Here is a 14,136-nt window from a genome sequence, read left to right as displayed (position 1 = left end):
TTAATAAAAAATCGTGCTTTATTTATTAAATTTATATTGCATTGTGGCTCTTAATATTCACAAAATAATGAAAGCATCCATAATCCTTAAACAGAAACAGAAACAAACAGAACAAATAAACAAAACTGTGTCAAAAGTAACACAAAGCATAAGTAACAGAGTCACAAAGAAATGATAAAGCTAAAAAAATGTAATTAATAGCAAATACCGTCATGGAGATCTCTACATGGTTTCCCCTATCGGCTTTATGGTCAATTCGTGCACTTGGACATGAGGCGGCGTGGCGATGGCATAGAGCACGCCCTGCGAAATATCCTCCGAGTGAAGCATGCGGTCCTTGATCACCTCCCGGATGCTGTCGGGCAGAATCTCCGTGTCCACTACTCCCGGACTGACGCTCTGCAGATGAAAAATAAATGTGTAGTATACACAATATATTAAAATCAGTTGCTCAATAAAACAAAACCCACCGTTATCTTGATGCGGGTGCCCAGTCCGATAAACTCCTGGCGATATCCTTCGGCCAGAGCCGTAACCGCGTGCTTGCTAGGCGGATATACGTTGACATCGGGCACCACACCCTCCATGGCCGTCATGGTCTTGTGGCCCAGGATGCTGTTGATGAGCACCACATGGCCATCGAACTTGCGCTCCCGCATCGAGCGGACGGCCCGCTGGGTACAGAGAACGATGCCCATGATGTTGGTCTGAAGCACCAGCTGCATCTGGGCCGGGTTCATGTCCACCAAGTGACCCGACTGCAGGGTTCCGGCATTGTTTACCAGGATGTCGACGGCACCCAATTTCTGGATGATCCAGTCGAAGGCCTCGTTCACAGAGCTCTCGCTGCCCACGTCGCAGTAGAGAGCAAAAAGCTTGCTCCGTTTCTCCATCGGCAGCTCCTTCTGCAGCTCCTTCACTCTGTCCACCCGACGGGCCAGGCCCACTACAGTCATGCCGGCGTTGACCAGATCCTTGGCTATGGCAGATCCAATGCCGGAACTTGCTCCCGTAACGACTGCGACGCGATTGTGCCAGCGTTCCATGTTAACCGCTTGAATTTTGATCGATTTTTGTTCGGATCTTGGAAAGACGCCCGGGTTTATATATGTATAAGCCTGGGATAAGATGTGATGAGATGGTTGGTTGCGACAATTAGCCGCTTTAGGAACGAGTTCTGGGAAATTACACAGATAAAAATCGGGTAGCATTTTTACAGGAGCAAGAGTTATGATTATGAATTTAAGTCACAATTTATGAATGCAATAGCTTAACCTTAAAAATTGAACGTTAGTTGTAATACATTGTTTAATTTACAATTTTGTTTATTTTTTTTTTATTTATTTTTTTTTTTATTAAAAAAAACACATTTCTTTCGGTAGATTGGGCTTTGGACGTGTTAGCGTGTCTAGTTTGTGCGGAAACTGCAAATCATTTCGCGGCAATCAGTCTTGCCCATCATCCGTCGAAAGGGGCTTGGCGACGTCGCATTTGCATACATGAGAACGCTACACTGACAGCTTCTATTGCTTTTGGCCGTATTCCGACTGAGATCTGGTCTTGGGACTTCAAATGATGGTGCTTGGTGCTCAGAACGCACGCTTACTTTGACTCCGTCTCAGGTTTAGAAGTATAAGGGGCTGGTGACCCAATTAAAGTGATACTCTGTGCGGAAATTATGAGAATTAGCCTGGCCAGTGTGTTGTTTGTTCAAATAAGGCACTTTGCTAAACACATACATATGCTACCAAGTGTATAATTCTATGGCATTTGCCAAAGCCTAACTCCTAAGTATGGCCTGTTGAAGTGACGCAATAATTTCAGTCATCAGCTTTAAATATATACTGTTTTAGAGTAATTTCCGCAATAGTTTCGAACTAAATAGAATAAATCACCTCCACATTTGCACTGCGTAATTATTGTAAATTATTTTTGGGTCTCCATTATATTTAATTTTATTTTCATTTCTGTTTCGGTTCGTTAAACACCTGAGAAGCTCCTCATTTCTAATAACAAAATATCTTCTTAAGAAAGTTTAGTTTTAGTTTCAATGAGATAAACTCTAGACAAGAGTACAGATTTTTTTATTAAAGCAGGAAAGAGATTTCAGGGAAGATCTGATACCAAAACACCACGCCATTATAAATATTTGCAAAGAAAATGTAATCTTAATTTAGATTAGTAAATCCCAATTAAAAATCCATTTGCACTAAAGTGAGTTATCTAACGATATCGAAGTTAACACAATAACGTAGATTGAACTTGTTGTCAGCGCAACAGCTAAAGTTCGCTTAATGAATTAAAAACCAAATGACATTAACCCTTGCAGGGTATTAAGATTTTATTTCTATCAGTGTGTGACCGAAAAATAACACAAAGACTTGGAAGAACGAAACAGGCGATACTTTATTGGGCCACTATTACCGAGCCAAGTGTATGCAATAGGGTACGTGGGGGTATTGCTTCGATTTCATTGAAAACTGTGAGCTCCTACTGCCGCTGTTGACTTCCTTAGTTCCAGTTGAAGCGATCTGCTGCTGCTGCTACTGCCGATCCCTGCCAGAAGCCACCCTTACACTGACCGGATAGCGAAGTAGGCGGTGGCGCGTCTCAGTAGAATATTGAACTGTACAAAGGGGCTTGATCCGACTCCTAAACTCGGTTGCCGTCGACTCCCCTTGAGCCCTACCAGAACCCAAAACAACGGTTTGAGGGCAATGTGTTGCAGTGGAAAACGAAACAGGCGATGTTATATACGAGACAGCATGATATATAACATCGGAAATGCTCGGTAATAGTGGCCAAAAGTGTTGTATGGTGGAAGCAGAGTGGAGTGGACTGGAGAAGCTTGGCGGTGTCTTGAGTGATCCAGCTCATCCCTTGGTCGAGTTCTAAGCGCCGATCCTTACCAGAAGCCACCCTTGCCCTGGGCCTGGCCCTGCCCGCCGCCATAGTTCATGCTCATGTCCATGCCGTTGTAGGCGCAGAAGGCTTCTCCGTTATCGATGCAAGGCTCGTACTGGCTCTGTCCTTGGCTGAAGAAGTTGGTTGGGACGTTGCAGGTCAGCGGGGAGCTCACGGTGCCGTAGTCACCCATGCCCATCTGGGCGCCGGGATTTAAGTTCGGCATCACCATGCTTGCGCCCTGGCAGAGGCCGAGCCCGGCTCCGCCGGCCGAGGGGTATGGCCCAGGCGCCGTAGCCGGGGAGTGGGCCTGCGTCGTAGCCTCCTGGCCGTGCCACCTGCCAGCGCCGAATCCTCCGGCGGGTGGTCCCCTTCCGGGCTGCGGTTGCATGAGATCCCCCATCTGGGGATACACATTCGCGTTTAGGGGCTGCCCGTTCCAGTAAGAGAAGGCGTTCGACATTTCGTTCACAAATCAAAAATTTAAATAGAAACTTGAACAATTTTGGGATGGAAAATGGGAAAATAATAAGACTTGAAAAACTAACTAGCCGGAATTTACAGCTTTATGACTTTTTTTTTACCTAACACAAATTTTAACCAAAAAACTTAGTTACTACACAAATTTTGTTCCGCTAATCGGTGTGAACTGATCGAACTCGGAAGAAAGACTGAATAGTTTGGGGCTCGGGTCGGGCTCGTCGGAGATTGGATGTGACATTTTGATTCCAAGGATTGCTTGTGTTTCATTTTGATCAATATGTAACTTTTTAAATTTTTTAGGAATAATTAATAATATTATTTGAAATGAGACATTTCCGACCCTATAAAGTGGATATGTTCTTGATTAGCGTTAACAGCCGAGTCGATCTAGCCATGACCGTCTATTCGTTAGATTTTGCGGTCGAACTAGAGAAACGCTTTCCGCCTTTTGACCTCTTAAACCACGAGGATGTTGCAGAAACACTATCCTTCATAAATGCTGCTTCCCCGGAAGCGCTACCGATCCAACACATAAGTCCAGAAGAAATTTGTTTTCTTATTCGAAAGCTTCATCGCAGTAAAACGACGGGATTCTATGACATTGTTAGCAGAATTCCCAAAGCTTTCCCCTGTTCTCCATTTTAACTCCACCACTTCCTCTCCCAATGAAAGTGTGCTGATATAACAATGATACCAAAGCCAGAACCGACCGATAAGCTTGCTACACACATTCTCTAAAATGTTCGAGAGAATATTTCCTAGTAGGATAATGGGAGTAGGAAGCGTCCAAGTAGCCATTCCCGACCACCAGTTTGATTTTAGGCAGCATCATGGGACCCCAAAGCAAGCACATCGAGTTGTCCAGCACATTTTAAATGCTGTTGAATATAAGCATGACCGCGTTTGGCATGATGGCATTACTTCATAAGTTGAAGTCCCTACTTCACGTTTGGCCAATTCCTACTACCAAAATCCTACCTGCTCGATCGTAGTTTTATGGTCGAGGTGAGAGGGGAAAGGCTAAGCATTCGAATTGTTCCGCAGGGAAGCGTCCTGGGCCCAGTTCTGTAGACCCTGTTCAGATGTATCATGTCATAATGAACCTAGCCACTACTGGCCACCTAAGCTGACGATACTGCCTTCCTTACAAAATCCTCTTGTCGAATCCAAGCATCAATGATCACCCAGGAATTTCTGGATTCGTACGGCAAGTGGACCCATAGGTGGAATATTGAGATAAATGGGAGAATGTCGCAGCACTGCAACTTCACCCTAAGAGGAAAGATCCTTCCTAGGGTTCATCTTGATGACCTCCCCATCCCACAAGCCCCACAGGCGCAGTATTTGGGTCTGATCCTGGACAAGCGACCCACCTGGAAAGAGCACACAACGAAGGATGAACCTAAATGTCGTTCTAAGCTTAGGAAGCTCAACTGCGTGCTTAGACCTACGTGCAAGCTCAGCCTTGGCAACAATATGTTGTTGTTTAAATCAATTGTTGTGTCCTCGGTGACATACTGCATCCAATTGTGGGGCAAGGTTTCAGCCTCTAAAGTCATGAAGGTCCAAAGAGTCCATACCCGAATGCTGCGCACCTTGGTACATTAGGAACAAGGCCCAGGCAAGTGACCGCCACATTCCCTCTACCAGGGAGCAGATCAACCGGCACTCGAGTCGGAGTTACGAACGCCTCGCAGCTTCAAGTCTCAAGCGAAGGCTTCCAGACGATCTCAGGACATGAGGACGACATATTACTCGAGTAACCTAGTATTCTCTGAATATAATATAATATGTATAGGTAAATGTAGTTATAGTTGTTATTACTTTGTGTTTGTTCAGCATACATATTTATATTTTCTATTATAGTATAACATATTTCAAATCCCAAGTATTGTTATTTTATACGATTTAATAATATGTTTTTAAATTTTTATTTAAAAGAAATTGTTAAATGCTGTCTGTAATTATATATATTTTGTATATACATATCTCCTGTTAGTTTTCCTTTTCATTTGACTAAAAAGAAATCAATTCAATTGCAAGCTCCAAGGGTATTCAACATTCGACATGCCGAAGTCAGCTTCGCTTCTTGTTGCGAATATACAATATTCCTGGCACTCCTCTGGGGGTTGTCCTAATTTGGTAAATATTTTCATTCAGCTTATACATGACTTTTGCAAAACAATCTCTACATCTGGCCCTTGGCGTTTATATACTCAGGCAATTCTATATTATTTAGCGTACAGGTTTAATATTGTGAGAAATGACATTTCCTTTCATTTTTCTTTTTGCTCCTAAGACGTATTTCTCTTATGTCTATTCCCCGCGTTGGCTTAGCCTTGTGTTAATTTTTAAAAAAGAACGCCAACTGCCGTGGTGCAGCGCAGATGATAATGACGGAGACGTGGCAACAAACGTTTTCCTCGCCAAAGGGTATCAGCGCGTGGTATAGGCCATGGGGCACAGTTAGGGTGCTTGAAGTGCGTAATTATAAGGGGAGAGTAATTAATTATTTAAAATATTTTTTAGCCACGGTCTTTATATTTATTAATTGTTATATGTAAGAGACATTTTTTAATTTATTTCTTATTTGGAGCCAGTATAGGTTTGTCCCTGAAACAGGGTACATTATGGTTTCCACTCAGTTGGCTATTCTCATTTGATTCCCGTTCCAAGCATAAAATGCAAAACACTTGAACTGAGTGGAAACGAAGGCGAAAGCGAAATAGGCGGCAACAGCTGCACAGGGAGAAAATCTAGGCAGGAAGTGATGACATTGATATGTATGTAAAATCAAATAAAGGGGTGAATAAGCAAAGATTTTTCAACATCAATAAGCTGGCTCTAAGGACCTATTCCGCGTCATTTCGTGCTTGCTTGGATGGATACCAAGAAGAAGCCGCAAGACCACCTGGGGAATTCCAGTGCAGCGACAAATGCTGCGCCTTGGACATTGCGTATACGTACCGTGGGCCTCAAGGAGCCTCCAAAGTTTTCTTTCCGTGCATGAGAATACGAGCGAGTGACGAGATGGGAGGAAGAATAAGCAGCGAGGCGAGAAAAAAAGAAAGAACTCAACATGGCAGGGTGTTGATAATGATAGCAAAGACAAAGGCCCTCACCTAATGGGACACGGACCACGGAGGGGAGAGGATGTCCTGGGCGGACCTTTCGGACCATCCGACTGCCATGCTCGCGTCCTTGACGCTGCAGCGGCGACATCCTAGTTAAATTGCCTGTCCTCGGCTGCGTCAACATTGTGTCATTGCTCGTATTAAATCAGAGCCAAACAAATGAGGAAACATAAGTACGACACAAGTACGCAGACAAATAAACCACAAAGCGAAGTGTTAAGTAAAATAGCTATCTACAGCAGAAATAAAATATCAACACATACAGTTTTACTGGAGACAAGAAAAACACATATGGTTCTTTAATTTTTTTTTTACATTTTTGTAATAATCAAGAAAGGAAGCCGAAGTTAGTATACCCTTGCAATTTGCAATTGGATCATTAAGAATCGATTCATTTTGTTCAAATGAAACGAAAAACTAACAGGAGATATATACAAAATATATATATTTATAGTAAATAAAAATTTGTCTTTGATTAAATTTCATTCCCAGTTTATATTTCGTATCGTTCCTATGACAGCTATATGGTAAAGAGTATTCAGTAGACTATCTGCAAATTTTCATTCATTTAGCCTTAAAGCTGAGGACTAGTTTGCGTAGAAACGGACAGACGGACATGGCTAGATCAACTTGGCTGTTGATGCTGAGCAAAACTATATATACTCTATATATTCTATATATATATATATATACTTTATATAAGGTCGGAAATGTTTTCTTCACTGCGATGCAAATACTGACTAAAACTATAATAACCTGCAACAGTATAAAAAATTAAGTTAATTTACCGTTTAATTCGGTGTAAAACAGAAAACTTTTAGAAACATTTTTGTAGCAAAACGGCTAAAGTTAGCTTATTAATTTTAATAATAATAGAACATTTAAGTAATTTTTTGTTAAATTTTGGATTGAAATGTATTTAGAGTTATGAAAGTTATAGGGAATCTCCCGAATCCCCTCCAAAAAAGTTAATTTACAGTGTACTCCTAACTGTCAATAGAATCATCCGATATCAAAAAAGTGTAATACATTATAATGCCACCATTTCGTGATATAAGTACCCATACCTGGGGTGCTTATGAGATACAGATGGCTTTTGTTGTCGAGAATGTGCCATCTAGCAATGCGAATTTGGTCTTACTGTATTTTATTCAATAATAAATAATTCAATTTGTATTATTTTATAATTTAAGTTGTAATCATTTATTTGTAATGTACATAGAAAAGAGAAATAGAAAGTATTATATTTATTTTAAATATTTTCAAAAGGATTGCTGTGGGTCAGTCAAGGGAGTACCCATATTTGAGGTGGTGGTGAATCGTTCGATTACAATAAGGCAATCAAAAGAAATTGATCGGTTTGAAATTTGGAACATAACTGCTATAGGTAGTTTTACATGTACTCACGTTGAGTTTTTTTAAATGTTTAATTTAATTATATTTCTAATTTGACAAATTAACTTAATTTTTTAGTCAAAAATCGGGGTTTTGACTTTAAATTTTTATAAAAAATCGGGGAAAAATTTTGTAAATAAAAACGCCACGGAGTACCTTGGGACACTTATCATTTAGAACAGTTAGGATGTACACCGCAAACCAACTTTTTTTGGAGGAACTCGGGAGATTCCCTATAACTCCTCTACCTCTAAATATTTTGCAATACAAAGGTATCAAAAATTGTTCAAATGTTGTGTTATTATATGGTATTTAATACATTAATTTATCTTTAGCCGTTTCACCACAATAATTTTTTAAAAAGTCGCTCGTTTTGCCCGTTTAAAATTTTAATTTATTGTGACACCGATTTTCAAAATGGTACTTTACAGGAGAGCGCTGTAAACTTTGTGATACTCATACATACCATACTTAATATTATTTTTGATGCTGATAAATTGATGTAAAAAGTAAGACTTTTCTCAAGGCTCCATCCCACGAAAGGGACTTGCTGCAGCTCTCCCAATTTTTTTTCGGGAGTGATCGACTGGGTTAATATTTCACGGCTCAACCTTGACCAGCCCAAACTGTGAGCCTTCTATGTACTACTATATTGGCAACAGGGAAATAGAAAAGGATGTCGAAAAAGCATCCGGGTGGAATGCAGCACCGAAGAAGCAGCAACGAAGTGCATAGTTCATCAAGTTTGCAAACAAACGCATGCCACAGCTGGACCTTAACAATAAAGGACGAGGAGCGGGAGAAAATTGGGAACGGAAAAGGGAGCTTCCTCCGACTTGGGTCAAATATGTTGGGCAACTGCATTCTGCCCTGGCTCCGAACAGCAAACATTCAAGTGGCTGGCAAAGACAAAGGACTCGCACAGTGGATGGCTTTACGAATCTATGTATGACTATAAAACAAGATGAAGGCTCAAGCAACGGCATCCCGGCTTTCTCTAGACAAGAGTACATCTTATTTCCCGAGTGCTTAGTCAGTTTTTGAGTACTGTTCATATGTAATACAGATGGTTTATTTTCTATTTGTGTTATTCTGCCACGTATTCAAGTTACTGTTCCTTTTCTATACTATTATTTAATTACATAAGTATACCTATTTCTAATTATTATTCCAGTATTTCCGATCCGATCGCCCCACTGTACTGTTTAGTCTTTGCTTTATCGTATTTCTGCAGTTGTCTCTGGTGGACCACTTTTCGCCCCGCTTCCATATTTATCTGCCTGTCCGCTGGACTCCTCCCGGGCCATTAGTAAGAATGGGTAAATAAGCTTAGTTCACTCTTCGACCGAGGGTGTGGGTGGGGGTGCAATGACGAGGCTGGTGGACTGCTGGAGCTAGTTGCAGAGCAAGAACCCAAAGTAGCGATAGTGCTTGAAAAACTACCAAAATAATTACCGATAACACAAACGCCCAGGCAGTCCAAGTTCTCCGCAAACTTTTTCACTGCCTTTTTCTCGATTTTTGCCACTAGACTTTGCTGCTAGAACTCGGGCTTACATAAATTCAATTGTGGGCTTATTGTGCGGGTGTAGTATAGGAAGTGTAGTATAGGAAGGTTAAACCGATTTGTCTTTCCCGGACATTTTTTCACGTTTTCTCCTCAGGATGCTGCGGCACTCTGCCGTTGTGGTTATACTCTTATTTGTGAGTGAACTCAGTAACATATATATTTTTATTTTCAAAATAATATTTCATATTTTAAAACACGATTAATACATTTTTATAATATTTCATTTTAAGCACAAAAAATGGGCCTTCTTGGTGTGTCTTAATCTCATGTAACTTCCTTTTTTAGTGGCCCAACTTCTGTGTTTTCTGTCTAAATTGATGGCTGGACTTTATGAAAACTTAAACCGAAAAAAAAGCGTGTCTAGTAACTTTCCACAACGTTAAATTGCAGTGGCAAATTACGGAAACTCGGAAAATTCTGTTAGTATGCCCCGGCAAGCCCCCGATAACAAGTTGAAGTGATCAAATTGTGGTCGTCTTTAATGACTGCCTTCTAATCACTTCGCCTCGGGTAAGTTGCCTTCGTGTCTTTCGGGGATGCGGATACGGGGACGGGGCCGGAATGGTGAGGAGTGGTATGGAATTGGGTGTAAGGTCCTTACCGCACCACACAGCCATGCCAATTTATTTAATATGCCGTACGTGAGCTTCCGCTTTCTGTCCTGGCTCGTTTATGGCCACTGACTCGGACTCCCGTCTTTGTGTTCCTTCTGGCCTTGCTGTGTGGTGTGTGTTTTACTACTCCTCGCCTCGCTTCGCATTTCATTTCATTTCATATTACTGGACGTTTTCAAATTTTTCACTTGAGTGAGCTTTAGCAGGCGGTTTCACATCTTTAACGAGGGAAAACATACAGGCAGGCGTGGAACGAGGACTGGATTTCTCTCTGAACTGTTTGACCATTTGTAAAACCTAAAGCCTTTTGGCCAGGAGCAGGGATACCATGTGAGAAGGTCCTCTAGAGTACTGACCACTGATTCCGTTCTAACAGTTGAACGAAAAAGAAATCACAAGAAAGGAAACCAGCTTCGGAACTTTGTATACCCTTGCAAAGGCAGATTTTCGATATGCCTATGTGAAAAAACAAAAACATTTTTATATTTCACATCGTATCTATGTCAGATGTAGGATAAGATAAAGATAATGTTCGTTGTATCAAAATAAACAAGAAATGAAGCTAACTTGGGCACGCCGAAGCTTGCAGGGGGATCATTAGGAACCGATCCATTCTGTTCAAATTAAGGGAAAAACTAAAAGGAAATATATAAAAGTTGTATATTTATGCATATTACATAATAATTTGCTTTTGATCAAATTTAAAAAAAATTAAGCGCATAAAATAACTAAATTTTAGATTTGAAATATCTAATATAATAAACATTATAAGAGGTACAAGTTAAATGTAATGAAACTATACTTCTGACTACAAATATAATATAAAAAAAGTTTTTAAGAAGTCGAAAATATTGTGTTAAAAATTAGAAAAGTAAACGGACATGGCTAGATTGACCTGGCTGTTGATGCTGATAGAGAATATATTTAAGCTCTGTGAAATTGAAATTTGTGAATGCTGTATGTATTCCCCTCTTCGAGCTGAAATGTTATTCTTTGATTGATTTTGAAATTGTATGTCATTTTCTTTTCACTTATTTTTTGCCGAGTGTGCTCGACCGTTTTGGGCTTGAGTCCTGCCAGCTTATAGTTAAAGAGGATTCCGTCAAGGACACCCCGGCGAATTATGTTCAAGTTTATGAGAGCAGGTGCGGAGTCGCAGCTCATTCGTCCTCATCGCCATCAGTCCTGGCGGTCCTCGGCGAGACAGAGCGCAGCACTCATCTTGGCTAAAACCTAGGTCCAAGCCCAGTCCGACCTTGCCTCATATGCGAGTCTTTGTGTTTGCGCATTCAAGTGACGTGGTGCGGCATCTGCGCTGTGTCCTCATCCTCATCCTCATCCTCATCTCCATTCTGTGTGTCCTCTTTATCCGGTGCACTTCCCGCGCCGGGCTTATTTTCACAGAGGAAGAAATCAGACTGATTAAGGCTATGCAAAGAATATATAATATTTTAATTTAGTTATATTTTAAATAATTTAAAAGGTTTTGTGTAAATGGTTTTATTGAATGATTCATGGATATATATACTTGACGGGGTCAGAACTGAACCCTACTCTACTTTGCACTACTTTCTGGTAAAAATTGTAATTTCATTTAAAATAATTTCTTGTTTTCTTACTCGTTTTTCATTTCTGCCAAGTGATTTTTTCAGTGCTTTCCGTTTTGCACAACGTATTTCTCTGTCCACTCACTGGCTCTTTTGGCATTGCGGCACCAAAGTGAGTATTTCCATATTTATAGTTTTTGAAATAGCTTCTAACTAGCTAGCAGGCTGGCTTTGCCAAAAAGGGGCAATGGATTCTATAGGGATATAAAGTTGCAGAGCTCCGAGCTATTATATGCGACTCATCAGAAAATTGAATATCTTTTCTCTGGTCACTTTTGCATGGAAATTACTCGGTTTTTAAACGAGCATCCCTGCCAAGTCAATTTTCATTTCTAATGGCATTATAAAAAGTGCTCCGAAGAAATTAAATTGTTTAAACGAATGGCGTTTTTTTCATTTTCTGCTGCTGCACTACTGTCCTGCTGAAGTGATTACTTTAAATTGAAAAGTAAGCGACCTAAGTTGTAAGTCAAAACTATTTCTTAATTCCATTTTTAAGCACAGCCATAAAATGACAAGTTTTTCATCAATATTTGATTGTGCTAAATTATAAATAGTGACTTGCCTTCCGATTCAACTGGGTGGGGAGTACATTCCCCCAGAGATCAGGCATACATAGTTCCACTTCTGCAGATGAACTTATTTACTGATTCACACATATAGGACTAACGGCATTCCGGGATCCAGCTGGGGCTTCCATCATCAGTCCATTGACTGAGCAGTGGCGGCCGCCTCCTCATCTCTCATCTCCATTTTTGTGAAGTTCCCCGGCAAAGGGAAAAGGCCCTGACGTCCCGGGCGCCGGGTCTTTAGACCTGTTTGACGACCTTCAGCAGTTTACTGACATTTATAAATTTTTATAAGGTTCAAGGGTTCAATAACGCAGCATGACAAAATTTATCGCCACAACGTGTCCATAACACACACACGCACACTGGACGCACCCACACAATCAGTATGCCGGGCTCAAGGGTTCGCGGGGAGTGGAATATTGATGGCAAAACTTCATGAAGCATAGCCAACTTTTTCGCATCGCCTCCCTTTCTCTCCGTTTTTTTTTTTTTTGTTTTTTTTGCAATGCGTAAAAGTCAGATAAACCCCACCCCCCCGTAAAGACGCACATGCAAGATGGCGAATAGTGTATACCCAGGACTATTGGACGGATATAAGGAAAGGACCGGGAGCTCTGGTTTTTCAAGGCTCCAGCAGTGGTCGTGAGGGAAGCCGAAAGTCATACCGAAGTCTCCAGCTTTGAGCTATGCTAAAAAAAGTGTTTAAGAAAGTTTTTGTTATTTATAAACTTAATTCAGTTTTAATATTTATTAGGTATACCCTATATCATCAATAGGCCAAATTCATAGTCATTTCATTAACGTGCTCCCATTCTACAATCGCGCCAAAATCGACTTTCCGCTCTCTCATTTTCACTCTTTGAAATAGGTCGATGAAACTCTGACGAAAAATTCAATGATCTTTTGTCAGTAAAAAAAAAACGTAAGTTGTTTATGAATTATTAATGAATTTTTGTTGATGAAATTATCACAAACATGCCGTGCTATTGTTGTCAAATTTAAACTCAAGTAGGTATGATTTCGGGCCAAGGCCGGACTTGCTTAATTTAAGTACTAAACAATATTAAATTAAGATTATGTTATTTCTAAACTTCCTTGTGAACGATTTTATTTTCTGTAATTATAGAGGTATAAATCTCATAAATTAGTAAACAAATGTTATTAAAAGGTACTTACATTTCTTAATTCCCGGCCAGGATTCGAACTCAAGTCTCAGAATTCACAGACCATCCGCTTACCAACTTCTTCACTGAGGCGAATCTAATAGTGTCGCGAACGTGAGCTAAAAATTTATATTTTTTTGGCTTGAATCAAGAATTTTTTTTTTTTAGAATTTTTAAGAATTTGTTTAAGCTTTAAGAATTTTCATACTTGAATCAAGAATGTTTGGGATTAGTTCGACGATTTAACCTCGAATCGTTCTTGAACATTTTCAGACGCCGCATTTAAATAAGCTTTCTTTCTTTTGATTGACATTTTTATAATGACTTTTTTTTTTAATTTACAACACAAATGAATGTTATAGCAGGGTAGTTACTAAAGTTCGTGTGGAAAATATCTTTAAAAAAAAATCAATATGATACTGCCTAATTTTGAGTGGCTTCATACTCTGAACTTGTTAATGAAATATTCAAGGGAATGGTAATGTCATCGAGTTCATTATTTCAAGTTGTCTTCGTAGCCCAAGACTCACTTAGCTGGAATATGCCTGCTGGGTATATTTGTTGGTGCGTGCAATTTTCAGCTTACAGCTGTCAGCTGACTAACCAACACACACGCGCCAGCAAAACACACACACACACATACATACGCATTAAGAGAGGAAAAACTAAACGAAGCGCACAATTTGGCGGACTG

The 14,136-nt window shown here is 40.2% G+C and overlaps 2 protein-coding genes and 1 long non-coding RNA gene across 4 annotated transcripts; all 3 read right to left on the bottom strand.

The window, feature by feature from the left end:
- Positions 1-1,070, bottom strand: Antdh (Antennal dehydrogenase). Of its 2 annotated transcripts, XM_017166021.3 has the most exons (3): positions 471-1,070; positions 209-399; positions 1-85 (listed from the first exon to the last, which is right to left on the bottom strand). In XM_017166021.3, the coding sequence occupies exons 1-2, from the start codon at positions 1,044-1,046 to the stop codon at positions 223-225; spliced, it is 753 nt and encodes a 250-aa protein (XP_017021510.1). In that variant the 5' UTR covers positions 1,047-1,070; the 3' UTR covers positions 1-85; positions 209-222. The 2 variants fall into 2 exon arrangements, with proteins under 2 accessions (XP_017021510.1, XP_017021511.1); XM_017166022.2 differs by having other exon boundaries at positions 1-399.
- A 1,311-nt stretch (positions 1,071-2,381) lies between these two features.
- Positions 2,382-3,584, bottom strand: LOC108074122 (uncharacterized). The gene has a single exon (XM_017166023.3). The coding sequence runs from the start codon at positions 3,365-3,367 to the stop codon at positions 2,906-2,908; it is 462 nt and encodes a 153-aa protein (XP_017021512.1). The 5' UTR covers positions 3,368-3,584; the 3' UTR covers positions 2,382-2,905.
- Positions 3,585-12,852: 9,268 nt separating this feature from the next.
- LOC138929160 (uncharacterized) lies at positions 12,853-13,811 on the bottom strand. Its single transcript, XR_011445605.1, has 3 exons — positions 13,456-13,811; positions 13,040-13,393; positions 12,853-12,968 (listed from the first exon to the last, which is right to left on the bottom strand). It is a non-coding gene; the product is annotated as an uncharacterized lncRNA (long non-coding RNA).
- Positions 13,812-14,136: the final 325 nt, after the last annotated feature.

The sequence above is a fragment of the Drosophila kikkawai genome, chromosome X (genome assembly GCF_030179895.1).
Source record: "Drosophila kikkawai strain 14028-0561.14 chromosome X, DkikHiC1v2, whole genome shotgun sequence".
NCBI lineage: Eukaryota > Metazoa > Arthropoda > Insecta > Diptera > Drosophilidae > Drosophila > Drosophila kikkawai.
Note: the sequence above shows the minus strand (reverse complement) of the source record. Positions and strands in the feature narration are given on the sequence as shown.

Coding starts and splice junctions, on each gene's coding strand:
- Antdh (XM_017166022.2), bottom strand. CDS start 1,046: ATGGAACGCTGGCACAATCGCGTCGCAGTCGTTACGGGAGCAAGTTCC. Junction 400..470: donor GCACCCGCATCAAGATAACG/GTGGGTTTTGTT, acceptor TTTCATCTGCAG/AGCGTCAGTCCGGGAGTAGT.
- LOC108074122 (XM_017166023.3), bottom strand. CDS start 3,367: ATGTCGAACGCCTTCTCTTACTGGAACGGGCAGCCCCTAAACGCGAAT.